Below are 18,060 nucleotides of genomic sequence, written 5' to 3'. Positions count from 1 at the left end.
TTTCAGAGTCTGGAATCACCAGAGTTCGAACAGGTCTGCTCGGAACAAAAACTAAAACAACAAACGGATCATCAAAATAGTCGGTGATTCATTCGCTTTCGATTTCTGGATTAATTGTTGCAGCTCTTGCTGACACTGATACATGGCTAATACATCCCTCATCTGATTAGATGTGGTAGCAATAGATGTCAGACTCAGAATCACTTGATTGGGACATTTCCCTGTTACCCCACAATATATAGATATATTTTTAAATTTTCCAGATTTACAATACGACAACAACTATTAACAGAAACACCGACGGGCTAGGATGTATCACCCTAAAGCCCCACAAACACTTTAAACCAGGTAATGATGGTGCAGTTCTGTGAGATTGGGATCAGAACATTCCTTGGAATGTTTAGGTCAAGTATTTTTTTTTTTTGTCCACCCAAACCTTTGAACACACCGATAGCCTGCTGCTCCTTCCCTACATGCTCCAACGTAGCATTAGCTCTCGGAAGACGACGCTCAAGCTTTAACCAGGCTTGACGGCTCCTGACGCAAGCGTTCTTTTGACTTGCAGAGCTCACACACTTCCAGTTTAAATCACCTTATGATCACTCTCCAATACAGTCCTGGCCTCCAGCTTGTTGATCAAGTCCCGATGAAGTATCTGCTTCCTTAGAGCTGCGGGGTGTTGGTGTTGGCTCTCTGCGGGTGTCGCTCACGCTTTTGGCCGGAGGTCAAGGAGAGTTTGCAGCTGTATTTTGTCCTTTGCCAGCCTTTTTCTTGCAATGTGAAACAGGTAAAATCTGTTTTAGCTTCCTGGCTGAGGAGGTTTTTGGTGCCCTTTGTCTGTCTGTGAGCAGGATAACACAAAAACTGTGAGGCAGAATGTCAGCAAATGTAGTGGAAGGGCGTGTTGCACAAGTCAAGAAAGAAACCAGTTTAATTTCAGGGGAAGATCCATTTAATATAGCAATTGGTGGAGGTATACCTCCTACTTTGTACGTGTATTGGTCATAAAATTCAACTTTTTAAACAAACTGTTCTGCATCCAGCTCAGCAGTGTCTGTGAACCCGGAGTCCTGTGACCGGAATGTCCATACATCGTCTGTGTGTCTGTTCTCTAAATACCCTCAGTGAGCCACAGTGTATTTTGGGAACACTGAGTATATGGTTTGGGAAAAAGTGTGGAAATAACTCCCAGACCATTTATTTTTTTGTTATGTTTTCCAGCCTAAATGATATACCCTGCAGTTAACAGCTAATCCTGCTTTTGAAGCTGTATTAGGCAATTGTGGGTGTGTGTGTATGTGTGTGTGAGATAATGTGAGTGAATCAGAATCTCATCGTGTTGAAGTATAATGAGAGGGATTTCATGGCTTTGAGCTGCCTTTTTTTTTTTTTTTTTTTTTCTCCACATCACCGCCTGTGTGTGAGGAAGATTTGAGGCCTCAGATTTGTCGGGACAGTAAAAAAACAGAAAACGCCGCTGTTTGCGGTCCACTAATGATGGGGCGGCGCTCCCGTAGGAGTCTCTGTCTGGATAAACGCCTGTTTTTACTCCACTCTAGTTGTGCTTCTGATTGTTGTGTTATTGTTGGGCAGTTTGTCACAGCAGGATTTGTTGCAAGTTGTAACGGGAAAATGAATGAGGCCTTTTCTGTCGAGGCTGTTGCAGAAATCCTCCGCAAAATAAACCCGCAACAAAGGCCTTCAGTGTGTCTGGTGACGTCTTTGTCTTGTTGTACGTACCAAAAAAATAAAAGTTAACTTTTCAGCTCTCACTGTCGTACTCATGAACATTAACAATAGTATGGTGATTTAATTCATTTATCACAAAATGAATATCAGTGAGGGTTGCATCTGCTAATTGTTCGTATTTCTCTATATGCCTGTGCTATATATTATACCATATCTGTGTGCATAATAACATAACGTGATACTGTATTATTAGTAGTAGTAGTAACAATTACATACCACCATATCATCAGTATTATTATCAGAATCATCATTTTGCCACTGCACCTTACCTGCCTACTTATTTTTCTTTTATTTGTCTTGTGCTTTTTCAGTGTTTCTGCCCTATTCTTATTTTTTGTTTCTACTCTTCTTTTACATTAGTATTTTCTTTTTATTGTATTCTGCTATGACGACATAATTTCCCTTTGGGGATGAATAAAGTAATCTATCGTTCTATCCATCTATCTGTTTTTTCTCCGAAGTGATGTACGTTCAGCTAGTGTTAATGCATAAATCCAATTAATCCATAATTTATTTTTTGCAGTGCAAAAATACCAAACACTGATTCTGAGCTCTAAATGTGAGGATTTGGACTTTTCTGTTACTTGCTGTACATCATTGTAAACTCAGTTTCAGTTTTAAACTCGGGTGGACTAAAGATTTGAATTTTGACCTCCAGAAATTAGTATTGGTATATTTTACAGTTATCATTATATCTTAAAAACTAAATGAGTAATCAGTGAATTTGACAGATTAGGAACCGATCAGTATCTAGTGAAAAGATAGAACCCACTACCTGGTTCCATTTTATTGGCAAAGGTTATTTCTTCTCTGGAAGGCCCAAGAGCCGAGACCGGTCTCTGTTTTCCTCTCAACGCAGAACCAAACCATTTATGAAGTTGAAGAATTGAAAACAATGAGTGACTGTGAGGTTTAGGTTGGGTTACGCTCGTGCTGGAGAAATAATCTCCTCTAAAAGTCTGTGCGTAGATGTTGCCATCCTCTTACCTGCTGCTTTTCCTAATTATTGTTTCACAAGTTACTGAAGAAATTTTCTCGTTCTCTCTTATTTCACTCTAAAAGACAACCTGCAAACATATTAACTTGTTGCAAAAGGAGAAAAAAAACAGTCTTGCTTTCCTTTTTACTCGCTCTTTTAATTTGATTTTAAAATGGCTCGATTCACAGTGACGTTATGGATAAGATGTTTGTCTCTGCCCAGACTAGAGTAGCGTAGTGAAGGATGGAGGGGAGGGGTGATCGTAAGTAGACAATCCTGTTGCTAAAAATGTCTCTGGCCTTCTCAGGCAAAGCTACAAATGTGTGTGTGTATATATATATATATATATATATACACACACACACCTCTGCAGTTTTATGAGCAGAACACATGCTGCATTTGTGGGTGTTGGATCTAGTTTCAGTCTAATCCAGAGCATTAGTCTGCTGCTGGTGGTGGGCCATGTTCCTGTCTGGTTTATGCGACCAGCAGACTCCTGTGCGTCACATACACACATACAAGCATAAAAATGTTCCTGATTTTGAATGTCACATTCTCACATCCTTAACTTTCTGGGCTTCCACTGCCCACTGTGAACACAAGGACTCACACTTTCACTTCAGTGCAGTTCTATTTCTTTAAAGTGATGAGTTTATCACACTTAAAGGGATTGGATGCTGTGGTTTGGCAGATAAAGAGGTGGAGCTGTCACGTAGCCCGTTGTATGATACAAACCTAGTCTGAAACTAAATTGTGCCGCAGATGCAAGAAACCGTGGGAAAATATAAAGCATTTACAAAAATAAAATGTCACTGTGTGTGTGTGTGTGTGTGTGTGTGGGGGGGGGGGGGGGGGTCACTGTTGCCTGTGCAGAAACAGGCCTTCACATGCAGAGCAGAATTCTTTTAAATTATAAATAGCAGCACAAGAGAAAACATGCACAGCAAATAGTGAAGAGAGCTGGACAAGCTGAAAATGTGTCACAATAGCTATATTATCTATATGTCGATTTTTAATAAAGAGAGCAAGAGAATATTACACAAACCTCCCATTTTTTTAGGTCCTATCTGTACTGTTTTGCCACCGTGGTCATTAGTTAGAAATTTATTGAAAAAATAATACAGTATTCCTACATCAATGTTTCTCTAATAATTTTAAACATCTTTTACACAAGCTTCCTTTGATGGCAAAACCATGACATCAAAGCAGAATAACATTAGCAGTGATTACTTTTTATATTCAATTTACCAAGGACACCCAGGGTACAGGTTTCTGCTGGGCTCAGTCAAGGAACACAGGAGCAGCCACCAGCGGTTCTCCTCTGGTTTTTGAAAATGAATGCAGCCTCTCATCTTCAAATCACTCACGGCTGTACTTGTGTTCTTCACGATGGCATCAGAGCTCCTTGATCCTGGGTACAGAAGAACCTGCGTCTGCCATTCACCCGCTTTCTCTCTCTCTTTCGTTTATCTGCTGAGTTAATGTTGCTTGAAATTACCCCAAGAAAATCTCATGGGTTACAAAATAGCTTTGTGAAATGAAAAAAGTTGCTAGGTAACACACACACACACACACACACACACACACACACACACACACACCAAAAAAAAAGAGAGTCTGTTCTTTGAGTATTTAGCCGTCCCTCCAGGATTCCAAGCAGGTTTTTTTGTGACTCTTGCAGCCAAAAATGCGTAAGTTTGCAGAGGCTTGGGGAAAGAAAAAAAAAAACGCGACAAAATTCGTGTGTGGACATTGGCAAGATTTGCAATTTGGTGCCAAAATTGGAATTTGTTTTTGTTGAAACAATGCATATCGTGCCCAATTCCACTTCTTTGCCTCTGCCTCTGTTGTGTCTTAACCAATGTTTGTGTTTCACTGCATTCGGGGCACATTTAGAGTTTATTCCTGCTGTTGAGCATTTCATTCAACAACTTTTATCGCCACGAGTGACCCATCCATCGTTAGTACATATGGCTGTCACTTTATAAACCAGGATGAAGCTGTAGAGCTCCTGCCACACTCAGGATCCAACCAAGCCCGCAGCCACTCCCCTCCATCCTATTCCATCAAGTTTGCTTCACCCTCCCCACTCAAACAGCAGGGACTTACATAACAGAGAAATAGAACAGAAACAGCGACTCAAGATGAAGAACGAATGGCCAACCAAGTCACATCTGTCGTTCCATCTTGTCAGCACACTCATGCAGCAGTATCAGCATAGTTAATCAAAATATGGGGGGGGAAACTGCAAATGAGCAATATTGAAGTCACAGGAAATTCAGTTTTGTAATTAAAGTGTGTTAAAACAGAAATGCCTCGCAGTATAAATCCTATTCTCCAGACGTAAATCCCAGCAAAAAACACTCCATGAAAATGAAAAACAATACTAATTTACTTCATAACCTGTCCAAATCATTGCAATATAATTTTGTTTGCATAACGTTCAACCCTAAACAGATTCATATTTGTAAAACCTGCTACCCACGTTGCAACACAGTCGACCCTGTGTTTGTTTCTTCATAAATAGTGAGTCAACATAGTTACAACCGCGAGGCAGGCATGTTTTGGTTTCCAAAAATCATAACAATAACAGGAACGATCCCCCACCGTCACATGAGCAGTAGTTAAAGTTAAAACCAAACCAGGATGCAGCCTCACAATCTGGTCTGGTCCAAACCTAGCTGACCTCACCCTCGTCCTCCAGAGGTTCGGTTTCAAAGACCTCTCGCTGCTCATGACACACACGACTGTAACACTGACTTAACTCCACATCTGTCGTGTGAACCTCCCGTCACTAATTTGGATCATCATGTGGTCATAAAGCAACTGATGGTGTATTTACTAATTTTAGCGCAATATGATTTTCACTCTCTGGTCATTTCACCAGCTACATCTACATTTTATTCCCAAATTCTCTGATTGCTGTCGGTAAAATCTAGCAGGCTTGTATCACAAAAAAAAATACAACCAAAAACATTTGAGTTAAAACCAGAAGTCCATATGGGGCTTGTTAAAGTCCTCTTCTGTGGTAGCTACGTAGGCTTCATGTATCTTGCCACTGTAGAAAGTATAACTGATATGGTAGCTGCTTTTTCTTTTTGAATGGAGATTTGCCTGGAAACACTTTAGTAAGGATAAGACAGCGATAAAACATTTGCCCTGACGCCTAATGTGCAACATCAAGAGGAGCAAACGCGCTGTTCACCAACTAAGTGTTCAGTGGAAAACTGAATGAATTCACATTATACGAGAGGGCGTGGGTGAAGTCTACGATCAGTGAAGTGCTTAAATGACTCTCTCCCTATAGTGTAATGTTGTGATCATAAAACAATTGGCAACAAGATAAAAATGTCTAAACTAAATGTATTCATGTTTTAGGCAGCTGGCTCTCAAATTAAAACCTTTTTTCTTTTCTTTTCTTTTTTTGTTGCAAGTAGCTTATAGCTGCAACCAAACATGTTGGACAGCTCATACTCAACACCCTTGCTCGGCATTTCTTATTTCATCGAGCTCTTTATTTGATACTGTCACCAATCTGTCATTTTTTGTTTTGTTTCGTTTTGGTGGTTCCTCTCCTCCTCTTCCAACCATTCATCAACACTGAGACCACCAAATAAAACAAAACTATCTGACAATCTGTTCAGCCGTTCCATCCGGCAGTTCCGCTTCAACATAGCCATGGAAACAGCGGAGTAATATTTATCTATTGATTTTTTTTTTTTTTTTAAAGTGATGAGTAAGGCTGAATCGAGCACGTTCTGAATGTCTTGTTGAGCAGTTGGACTGTTCGGTGGGAATTCTTCATTGATTAAAAAAAATTCGAGGATCAATTTGCACGTTTGAGCTGCAACTTTTTGGTTCCACGAGGAAACAGAAGTTATATGAGACCCAGATCATCTGGGTCATCATCTTCTTTTATTTATAATATGGTGAGACAGATTTCATTCAATAATTCATGTGAATGTTTAATGAAAGCCTGAACTAAGCTGTTTTTGTACCTCTGTAATGGCCGTAGATGAGGCCTGATTGTGAGGGATGTGAGCCTTGTAGAAGGCAGAAACACACACACACACACAAAGTTGACTTAAATCAACACACAGTTAAATTAATGCATGTGACATCTTTTCAGGTACGCCAGTGTTGGTGTAAGTGGGTGGATTTCAGGTGCATTCAACACACCCAAAAAAACCAAGGCAACCAGTCTGACTGACAAGCCCAGATCTTTCCAGGGCAGCCAATAAGTGTGTTTGTGTGTGTATGTGTGTCAGGAAATGATTCAGTGCCTCCAACCACATCTATATCAGTAGTCATTGTTTATTATTTTTATGTTCTGTCATATGTCACCTGTAATATTGAATGTGTGTGTATGTGCGCGCACACCTCCTTTTCTGCTTCGTCACTTGTCAAGACACACCTGCTCACAGGTATACAGAAGTCACTCCTCCTCTTGTCATGCCACCTCTCTCACCGTTCTCTCTCTTTCTCTGTCTCTGCTGTGTGCTTTCAGTCTAAGATGCCCTAGACGGGGAGAAGAGACATGTAAATGGCTTCCAAAGTAAAAGATGCTGTGGTGTGGTACCAGAAAAAGGTAAGAAGCTTTTCTTTTACTGCATTTATTTGATGCCGGCATTTGATAAAAATATAGGAATGCAATAGTTTTCACTGTTTAGTTTTTTTATTAATATTTTGCGTTTGTTTTTTTTAGAACTTTCAGCTTGACCGTCTCTTGACATATTTATTGAGCATAAGAAATTTAAAAGGATGGCATGAGATGGGAGATTGCATACTCTTTAATATTTTAAGAGCCTAGCTTCGTACGGGATGGTGCAGGTTGGAGTCACTATTACTGTCTGGTGATGGCAATGGTGAAATGTGCAACAAAATACCAAATGAGGCAAAGAGTTGGGGCTCCTCATTAGGAGCCGGGTGAGGATGCATGCCTGCAATTAATCAAAAAATCTAATTATCAGCATTACAATCGCCTGTAACAAGAGCTTTATCCGGAGTGCCTGTGAACGTGACATTGGACCTGTGTGTGTTTGCGCGTGTGTGCGTGCATGCGCGTGTGCAGCTCTCTGCCACACTTGTATGGTGAGCGAGCCAGACACAGCTGCTCACAGTTCATGGTGATTATGCAGAGGCAGATATTAAAACATTTCATTTTATGTCATATTAAAGTCAAGCCCGTTTTTGAATTTGAAAGATTTTCCTAACGTGCAGAGAGCGATTCAATCCTTCCAGAATGTGTTGGCCTCTTCGATCCCTTTAAAAGAGCGACGGGTCACCCGATGTGATGGACAAAATAATGACATCATAACCTCAAATGCACACACACACACAAAAAATGTCACTTATGACATTTTTTGACAAGGCAGCTCAGGGCGTTAAGCTGCTGAAAATCAGATCAACCAGTTTTAATTGTCAGTATGTAATCAGTCAGCACTGGTATTGGTCACTGGTCACATTTTTGTCAACTTTTAAGAGAGAATCTGTTGATTTATCTGCTTTTTTAATCATGGATCAATGTAAACATGTTTTATATGTTTAAAATTAGCAAGTAGTTGCAGAAAAAAAATGAAATCTTATCTTTATAGTGGAAAATTGAACGCACGCTAAATCATTTTCTAATCTAATCACGATGTGCCTCGACATCCCCACCCCAGCTCCTCATACATGTTGCCGGTTTGACCCTCCAAAGCTCAGTATTCTTGGCTTTCTTTCTTCAGCGCTCGTCACCAGCAGTGGCCGAGGCGGGCGCAAACCCTTCTGGTGTTGTGTGTCTTCTTGTTCCATGGTTTCCGATATCAGATCCTGTGCTGGACTCAAGCCCCCCCCGAACTGACCCCCCCTGCAGCTCTCAGCTTACATACCCATCTGCCTGCCTGTTGCTCTGTCCATCCACACGGCCCTTCACCCAGTCATTATGACCCTGTCTGTCATTTCTGTTCTGACCCGCGACAACGTCCCTGTCTTTCAGCTGTCTGTCATATACCAGCATGTCAGATTTGCTCTGTTCCTCTCTGGTTTTCTTCTTGCATCTGGCAGATGTAGACGTCAGCGTACGCTTTCACTGCAGAGTCACGTCACACCGAACGCGCGTCGTGTTATTAGTCACTTTCATCAAAGGTCCCCGTGTTTAACACCTCTGTCTGCTGTTATCTATAGAAAGTTGCAGGTTCCCTCCAGAGTTTGCATGACAACTGTGTTTGTTTGTGTGTGTGTGTGTGTGTGTGTGTGTGTGTGTGTGTGTGTGTGTGTGTTTGTATTCATCTGTGTGTGCATGTGTCATTCGTCTGGACTGAAGCGCACGAGTGACTACAACCTCTGAGTAATCGATGTAAAAAAAAAAAAAAAACCCCAAACAAAAACCTGTCTCACACACGTGTTGACTGTCTAAATGAGACAGCAGAGATGAAGAAGCCCTGTGGGAATGTAAATAAGACACAGATACACCATCAAAGAGGAAGTTAGTCACTTTTCTCTGACGCCACAAGCAGTTAGTTGTTTGAGTCACGGGGACATTTTTGTGTATCTTTGTTGTTCCTGGGATCCATGAAACTGGCTAGATGAGCCTCAATATTTTTTGTTTTAATTCACCTCTTTTTCGTCAACTCAGTTTATTACAGGGCTGTTGTGATAAAGGTGAGCACCTAACAAAGTGTACGTGTAATTCAGGTCTAACCAATCCTCCAAATTGGACACTGAAAAAAGCTTTACATGCTATATAATGTGTGTTCTTTTGATTTCACAGCCTGAACTGAAACTACAGAAATGGTGCACTAATACAATGGCGCAACTCCAGCTCAGAATCATGTTTTTAATCATTAATAGTCAAAATAGACATTGAGTTTATAGACACAAGGTCCACGCGGCCTGTGTCTGAAAACAAGTCAACCCTACAGTGGATTAAAAGCATCAATCAAGTATTGATTTCCAAAAAAAGAAAAAGTGCTGGGAGCTGAACTCCTCAAGCAGCCACTCATGACTCACCGTGCATGTCTGACTGTCTGGAGGGAAGCTACAAACAAAGCAGAGTGTTACATTTGTGGGCTCGCTGCCTTTTTTTTCACCACAGTGACGACACACACACACACACACACACACACACACACACACATTTCATGGAGATTGTTAACCTTTTCATCAGGTGTTGACCTCAATAAGATTGCATTACAAAAAAATAATTGAGCCGATGGCTTATTTGCATAGGGCTCAAGGTCTATTTTTAGACGTAATGTGGCAGCTTTTATACATCTTTGGTATGTAACTTATCCATGGGTGACTTTACACATTAGAATATAAAGTTCATATTGTCAGCGTTGAGGCTTTGTCATATGTATGTTTCTATGTGTGTGTATAAATAAATATATATATATATATTATAAAACTCATTAATCATAACTCGTAGAAAACCAAAAGCTCCAACTGTGAGTATAATCAAGTTTCGTTATTTAAAAAAAGAAAGCAATGCTGAGTTGAAAAGCAAATGAATCTACTACAGTTTTAACAATCAGTTAATTTAGCAAAGATGCTAACTATTTTCCTGGTTCCAGCGTCTCCAGTGCAAATTGCGTTGTACTTTTGAATGTTTTGAGTCGGGAAATAATTGTTTTCTCCTACTCTTTTCCGGCATTTGATGATGCGAGCTGCAGCTTTTCCATGCCTCGATAAACAGGTTCAGAAACCCGAGGTTGATTCAGATGTGTTTAGTGTCGAATGTATGTAAGGTTTTCGTATATCAGGTCACGGGTTCATCATCCTGATTTAATTTCTCCATTAAAGGAAGAGGTCACCTGTTTTTAATTGCTGCCCTCACGACTCCTATAGTCGACTGAACCTCCTTTCAGCTGTCGAGTGTCCCGCAGTAAACATCTCCCCCTCTCTCTTATTGTTCTCCTGTGTGGTTCTGAGTCATCTGTCACACACTCAACCACCTGTTTGAGTTGAAAATAGACCTCACACACACTTAAAAAAATCCTCTGCGTGTTGTCATGATCCCACTTGAAAACATGAGAAGAGATAATGTCAACAACCGAACGAGCCGTCCGAGTCCAACTGTTGCTCCCCCCGTTCATTCAGTCCCTGGTTGTCTTCCTGTTCATGCGCACCTAACCTGTGGGAAAATAAATGACTTGATAGTTTCGTTCTTCTTTTACTCAACAAACTTATGTGCAACATTTCATTACATCCTTTTGGAATTTCATCCGAAAACGGCAGCAGTGAAAGCAGACTTGATAATCCCCCTGTTGGTCTAATTTAAATGACCAAATTATCTCCTAATCTGTCAACCAAATAACCGACCAGAGTCAAAGTTTTAGTATGAGATTAAAGGATCCAGTGACATCAGAAGTGGTGAGAATATCATCATCAATACATACCAAGCTCGTATCACAAGAGGACACATTGAAGTGACTGTATACGTCCTCTGGTTCCTGTGTATAAAGAAATGATAAATTGCCAGTTTCCCCACTGAGGGACGAATAAAGGTTTATCTCATCTTGTATAAAATGTTGCATTCACAACAACATTTGTGATAACTGAGGCTGAAAGTTCTTGGATTAGATACTGTTGAAGTATTAATTTTACACTGAAAGCCCCATGCGTTTGGATAAAATACATTATTGATGAGATAATGCAGAGTTGACCTCCTCCGTCTGGGTTTGTGAAATCAAGCCTGTTTTATTCATTTGCTTCTCCTCATCCGCTTCAAACTGACAGCGCTGGATGAACACACTCATTACAACGTCCGGAGCGTTTCAAGGCTCGTTGTTGGTGGATCAGTGAGTCAAAAGTGACCGCACCCAGTCAGACATATAATCAGGTGATTCCCTCTGTGCATTTCACACTGGAAGGAAGCATGAAATACTCGAGATAATTAGGTTACAGTGAAAAATGGTTTCCGCCCATGCAGCATTTGTTTGGCTGTAGATGGATAGCTTTCACACTACCAGAGGCTTAAATATTTGAAAACCTTCTTTCTATGCCTTCTAGTGTCCCGCATTAAAGACCACAACCCATTAATAATTTGCTCCACAAGTTGTTAATCGGTCGATTGATCTTTTTATCTAAATGCTTCCTTAGCTGCAGCATCATCCTTAAATTAAGGAACCGGGCGCAGTCCTCCGGCAAGTCAGCCTAAACCAAACCTTTTTTTTTTTCTTTTTTTTTTTTAAAGCCCCCCCCCCCTTTTTTTTTTTGTATGTTGCACCGATCAGTCTCCACAATTTCATAGATTCTTCCTTGGTCCATGCTGTTCTTTTCCACCAAGTTTAATGAAAATCAGCCTCACAGTTTATGACTTAATCCTGCTGACGAACGACACCAATGACATTCTTAAACAGACAGCTAAGTTTCCCTTCGTCTCTGAGGGAGATGTCTGTCCACTGTTAAATACATTAATATGTTGACCAAGTATTTGCTAACTGTGAGTGCTACTTGACAAAGGGCAGGTAGTGCACAGCAGCTGTTTTATATCCTTGGTTTTTGTTTTTGTTTTTCTTTTTAAAACCTGTCCTGTTCAGTAGCTGAGGCAAGCAGCATCAATGTTCCTGGTGCCTTGGTTTTTAGTTGCCGCCCACAATAGAACACTGAGACAATCGGCTACAGCTGGAAAACCAAAACATTTAGTTGTAAAAGAGGCTACAGTGTTGCTGAGAGGAACTGCAAGCGGTTCGTCTGTGTGGATTTTTCAAAATACCCACTATTTTATGACGTAAAAGTAAACAAAACATAACAAAAAAAAAAAAAACTCAGCTAAAATGAAAATAAACTTCTCCTGTCACAGATTTCATTCTCAGCTGCGAGTGTTGCCGCTGCTGCTGATTCTGTCCATCTGATCATGGTTGTAGTGAACGTCTTGAGATTCTCTTGACTCCTTCTTCAGGCATCATGAATTTAACAACTCTGGCTTTGTGGTCACTGATAAGTGGAATACTCACCGCAGGTATCTGTGTCGATGTGTTGAATCTTCCTAACACGGACACACTTAAAAAAATACAGCTCCTCATATTTGTGTGTGTGTGTGGTGCTCCCTCATTGCAGAGGCAGTTGTTATATAACTGTTTCTTCACTGACATACCCCCCCCCCCCCCGCCTCCTCCATCGCCATGGTGACCCTGGCACTACCGCAGCAGCACACTTGGTCTTGTCATGCTCCCTTCTGGGTACATGATTTGTTTGTCAAATCGTTTGTAGCCTTTGTATTGTATATACAGGTATATACTACACCTTGCTACTAATGAAGTGACGAAACCAGTAAGTTGAGAAAGTTGACAAACAGTAAATGAAGGGTGTTGTGTGTGTGTGTGTGTGTGTGTGTAAGAGGATTTACAGGTCTATTAATTACACTGCATTAGATGTCACTCACCTTCTTCTTTCCTGATGTAACAAGGTGTGTGTGTGTGTGTCCGTCCGTCCATGTGCTGCTTAAAATGCCTCCTGTGTATAAACCTGCCCTCCTCCTTATCTGCACATCCTCATTCTTGATCTTTCTGCTCTGTAGCGCAGCCATGTTTGCCCTCCAGATGCACTTGAGCATCCTCTCTAGTAATAGGCCAAGTGATGTGGAAAATTAGCTGTCAGCCCAAATGTCACCGTGGAGACGCTCGATTATGATGCTGCGGTGCCACATGAGAACATCTGATGTGTGCATGGCATTATGTTTTAAGAGCTTTTGCTCAAAACATGAAGAGAAAACAAGAGCAGAGAGATGAATATAACTGAACTCTTACACCGATATTAAAAGACGCTTTCTCTCCATCTTTGACCTTCCTCTCCCTCACACTCCCCCCATCCATCTTTAATGAAGGCTCATTGAACATGCAGAGTTTCCATTTAGAGGGGGGTGACCCAGACTCGCGGTCTTGTAGAACACATGATTATACTGATCCTGCTGATCCTCTTCATCTCTCTGAAACACTCGATGTAAATGCAGGCAAATATGTGACTTTTTCTCCTTTTTACTAAAAAAAACCCCCCAAAAAACCTCACAGCTGCTCAGTTTCATTTTCTCAGCGTGGATGATAGAAGCAGGGGAAACTGTTGGATGGGAAATTAGTCGTTTGACCTTGAGAGGGATTGTTTTCTGTGTGTGTGTGTGTGAGTGTGTGTGTGTGTGTGTTAGTGAGTGTTCCTAGGTCACATGTCTGCAAAAGGTACAAATCATGTTCCCACGGTAACATCTGCTGTAACCCTGTGTTGCTGGAAAAGCAGACACACACTGCATGCGCTTGTGTTATTGAGGTAAACCACCTCTGATGCACGCACACACACAAACACACACACACACTGCAGGTCCATCGATCCCTGTGACAGTGACAGGTGGTGCTGCATGCATGTCACAGGAGAGCTATACTGAAGTACTAAATCATTGTCAGGTTTCCTTTGAGCTGGTTGAACTTGACCGTCTGGACCAGTTTCGCAAGTTTTTCTCTCCACTTTAGAAGAGAGAAAGAAAAACAAGATTCAGGAGTAAATAAGAGTGCAGAAACCCTCACACTGTTGGTACAATGCTGGCTCTTGTCTCTAGCTCCATTCACATGTTACTCAGGAGTGGTTTTGCTGGATGTTAAAGCCACATCACAAGGTCACGATACGCAGGCAAAGTTTGTTATGAATCACAAGCTTTGTGGAAGAGACAAAATCCAGAATTTTTGATGGGAATAGAGTTAGAAAATACAGATTTAAAACTGTAAACTGTTTATTTTGGGCCACAAGTCACATCAGCATACAGTCATGAGAGCCACATTAATCCTCCATCATCAAATCAATAATATTAGTTGCGCTGGCTTAAAAAGCTGTGATTCACAAATTAAAATTACAGTGAAAAATGCAAACACCAATAATGGAAGGGTTCACATTCCAACCCAGGGATAAACACATGGAAGTTGTATTTAGAATTACCTCCATAAAAGAGCAAATAATGTTTAGTGAGTAGTTGCATTATTGACAGCATGAAAAATTCTTATCATGGGAAGGGCTCAGAACAAGCACCGGTCTACATGGTGTTCATGGAAATACGACGGGATGCACAGGATTTGGGCTGCAACCAATGGTTACGTTCATGAATTCTAAGGTCATGAGCAGGAAAATGTGAAAATTACTCATCAAAGTATCCCACAGCCCAAAGCAATGGTTCAAATTGCCTCTTTGAGTCCATCCAATCATCAAAAAACAAACAAGCAACCTCTTTATTATCTCTCTTAAGTGACAGAAAAGTAGCAAATCTTGATCTTTAGGAGGTAGTTTGTTTACATTTGTGCTTGAAAAGCAGCTGTACCCAAAGTTAAAGCACTTTAAAACACTTTAGAGACATAACAAAGCGGTTGGAATGGGTCTAAGGATTTAATAAGAGCAGTTTAATTGAGATTGCTGACTGCTGTAAAACTGTCACGACCATTCCAGCAGTGAAGCAAGAACTTAAACTTCCACACAAGGCGAAACACTGCATGCTGACTCACCAGGATGGTCCCTTTCATGCTGACTCATCGCAAACTTGAGAATCAAGTGTTAGCACCGTAATGGGGATATAATCGGGGTTTAAATCAGGATGGTGGTGCAGCTAAGACAGCTAAGGTGAACTGGGAGATTAGAACATTGTTCTCTCCTGCATATTTGTCTCTAATTGACACAGAACTAAAGCTTTGACAGTGTAAGCATTCAGGAAATGGAAATATCATCCCTCGGCTGTTTATTGTTCCTCTCCCCATATTTCATTGTCACCGTATTCTTATTGTTCCAGATTGGCGCCTATGACCAGCAGATATGGGAAAAATCTGTGGAGCAGCGAGAAATAAAGGTACGTCTGGTTGATTTTTAACTGATACTTTTCGTTAATTTCTCTTCATTTGAAACATTTCCTTGCACACACAATCTTGTGGCTTCTTTTCTTCATCTGTTCTGTCTTCTCCTGTTCACTCCTCTATCTCTTCCTCCTTTATTGCGTTTTCTCTCTCTCTCTCGCCATGCCACCAGTTCTTTTCCAGTGTTTTCTTTTAATTCTGTCCTCTCTGCCCCCCTGACTGGGTGCTCCTCCTCTTCATCTCCATTCTTCCTCCTCCATCCACCTTTCCCTCTTCCTCTCTACAGTTTATTTCCCTGGTGAGTATTTAGCGGACCGCTTGGTGCACGTCTGCTCACCCACGCCGTAGACTAGACGGGTTGATCTGACCACTCAGTTCGATTGTTCAGCCCTTTGTTTGTTTCCATTAACCTCACGTAGCGTTCAGACCGCTAGCGTAGCACGCTGTCATCCTGCAGCTGCACAGACGTCCGTGGTGTGAACGCACAGCTGCGTTAGTCATGTGATCGGAGTGGCACCGTACAGATGTTTGGTCCTCTTTAACTCTTAGCTGAAAGTTTAGTGTCAGAACAAAAATGCAGCCGTGACCAAGCGAACTCTAGTTCACATCAGTGATTCACAAAAGACAAAACGGTTTTGAGAGCTTGAGATGTTTTAGGGTCAAAGCTGCATTTCTGTGGCAAGTAATTGTCATGGGTTTTCCTGGAAGTAGACATAAGTTAGATGGGCTAGAACGTTCCCAGACTGGATTTCATAACACGAACCTGTGTCCTTCCTCTTGTAACACTCATTCACCCTGAAATGACCCATCTCAGGTTTTGCGTATTGCAACAAGATTTGAACGCAGAATCCTTCTTTTTTTTTTTTTGTGTCTGATTTTTGCTGTTATCCAATTGAAAACTGCGTAAAACCACAAGCAAGGACGTAGAGGGATAAGTGGACGGGTTTAAACAAAGAACTGCAAATATCACCAGTTTTAATCCTCTATCAAATTCATGTGCAAAATGTATTGGATCTGAGCACTGATAAATCTCTCAGCCACATCCATCCTCACTGCCCCTCACCTGAAAATGGTTACCTACGGTTCCGAAAAAGCCAAGATGTCGACGGCCAAACCGCTAAAGAGTCTGGTACATAGAGCGTAGCACCATCAGCACGTCATAGGTATCAGCAGTTGTGGGTCTTTCTTTCTTCTTTTTTTTTAATATATGGTATCGGCCAGTTTTCCTCAAGTCTTCTTCATATTTGCTCATCATCTGTTGTCTATCATGAAGAAAAATTTGGTAAATATAGAACTTATGAGCTTTTCTAAATAATTTGAAAGGAAAGAGCATTCACCGTGTTTCTACGTGTTTGTCAGATCATTATTTCACTGATCCCGGCCCTAGAGAGCACTGCCTGGCTGGATTTCAGAGGTTTCTGCTTCCACCTCTGAATGTACTTCTTGTAAACAGAGATGAGGAGCACTCTCCTTAATGAGCGCAAAGTCCAAACACACACATGTGGGCCGTCTCATCGTTTCAAGCTGATTTGTGTCACCTCCTCAACTACAAACCCTTCTTTATACTTCTCAGGGACTCATTAACAGTAAGATAACCGGTTATACTCACACTGTAATTCCAGGACCAACCAGTCATTTGTTCTATTGTGAAGCGGTGACTTCTCATAGAAAAAAAGCTTTTGTGACATTATTGTGGAGAAGATGCAGTCACCACCCTGATAGAAAACTAATACAGTTTCTGTTCATCTACAAAACTTTTACAGAAAGATGTAAACGGCAGCATCAGGAGCTGAAATAGGTCTATTACAAGCTCTTCATTTCTGCTTTTTGGAAGTGTGATTAGGAACAAGATTTAAACAAAAACAAAAAAAAACAGTTTTCCATAGCTTTTTTTACAAAATTTTAAAGATATTGTAAATAGATTGAATTGTTAAGTTTACTGTTTTGGGAGGTACAGCACATCTGAGTTCAGTTTGACAAAGGTTTCTTCAACTCAGGAGGGAGGAATGCTCTGCAGAGGACAAGCCGTCGCCACCTGCTGGTGTAAGCGCAGAACTGCGGTACACTCAACCGTGGGTTCAGAAGGCACTGTAAAAAAACGACATTATTTCATGTAAATTTAAAAAAAAAAAAAACTAAAGTCATGCAAGTCATTTGGGATGAATACGCTGTGTTTAGAGTGAAACATTCACTCTCACGTGTGAATGTTGGCATTTAGGCCTCATTCACTTATACAAGACAAATAGCTTGTGACTGCGCTAGTTTGTCTGATAAGAGGCTATGAATAGCTGAGATAAGAGCGCTGTGGGCAGGGCTATAAAAGGACTATACTGCAGTAATAAACCTGCCGCCAAGAAGAGGCTATTGATCGGGTCCTTTTAGCTGTGATTGCCCTCTTACGTAAATATTAACACGAACAAGTCCAATTCATAGTTATTTAACAAAACCCTCTTTCAAAGTGACTATTTTTGTAAGACATTGATCATTTTAAAAGTGATTCAGTTGCATAAATATGTATAAATGACAATAGTT

General features: G+C 40.9%; 1 protein-coding gene across 2 annotated transcripts in view; it reads left to right on the top strand.

Moving 5' to 3' along the window:
* The window catches only part of LOC147262883 (protein PHTF2), a 38,463-nt gene that overhangs the window by 8,146 nt on the left and 12,257 nt on the right, over nt 1–18,060 (top strand). For both annotated transcript variants that reach the window (XM_086202157.1, XM_086202156.1), the window contains exons 3-4: nt 7,236–7,316; nt 15,468–15,524. In XM_086202157.1, coding sequence (XP_086058283.1) covers nt 7,272–7,316; nt 15,468–15,524 — 102 coding nt within the window. In that variant the 5' untranslated portion in view covers nt 7,236–7,271. The remainder of the gene's footprint in view (nt 1–7,235; nt 7,317–15,467; nt 15,525–18,060) is intronic.

The sequence above is a fragment of the Aulostomus chinensis genome, chromosome 4 (assembly GCF_037954235.1).
Source record: "Aulostomus chinensis isolate RoL2024-O1b breed Wild chromosome 4, RoL_Achi_v1.0, whole genome shotgun sequence".
In the NCBI taxonomy this organism is placed as follows: Eukaryota; Metazoa; Chordata; class Actinopteri; order Syngnathiformes; family Aulostomidae; genus Aulostomus; species Aulostomus chinensis.
This window is presented reverse-complemented; position numbering and strand designations above follow the sequence as displayed.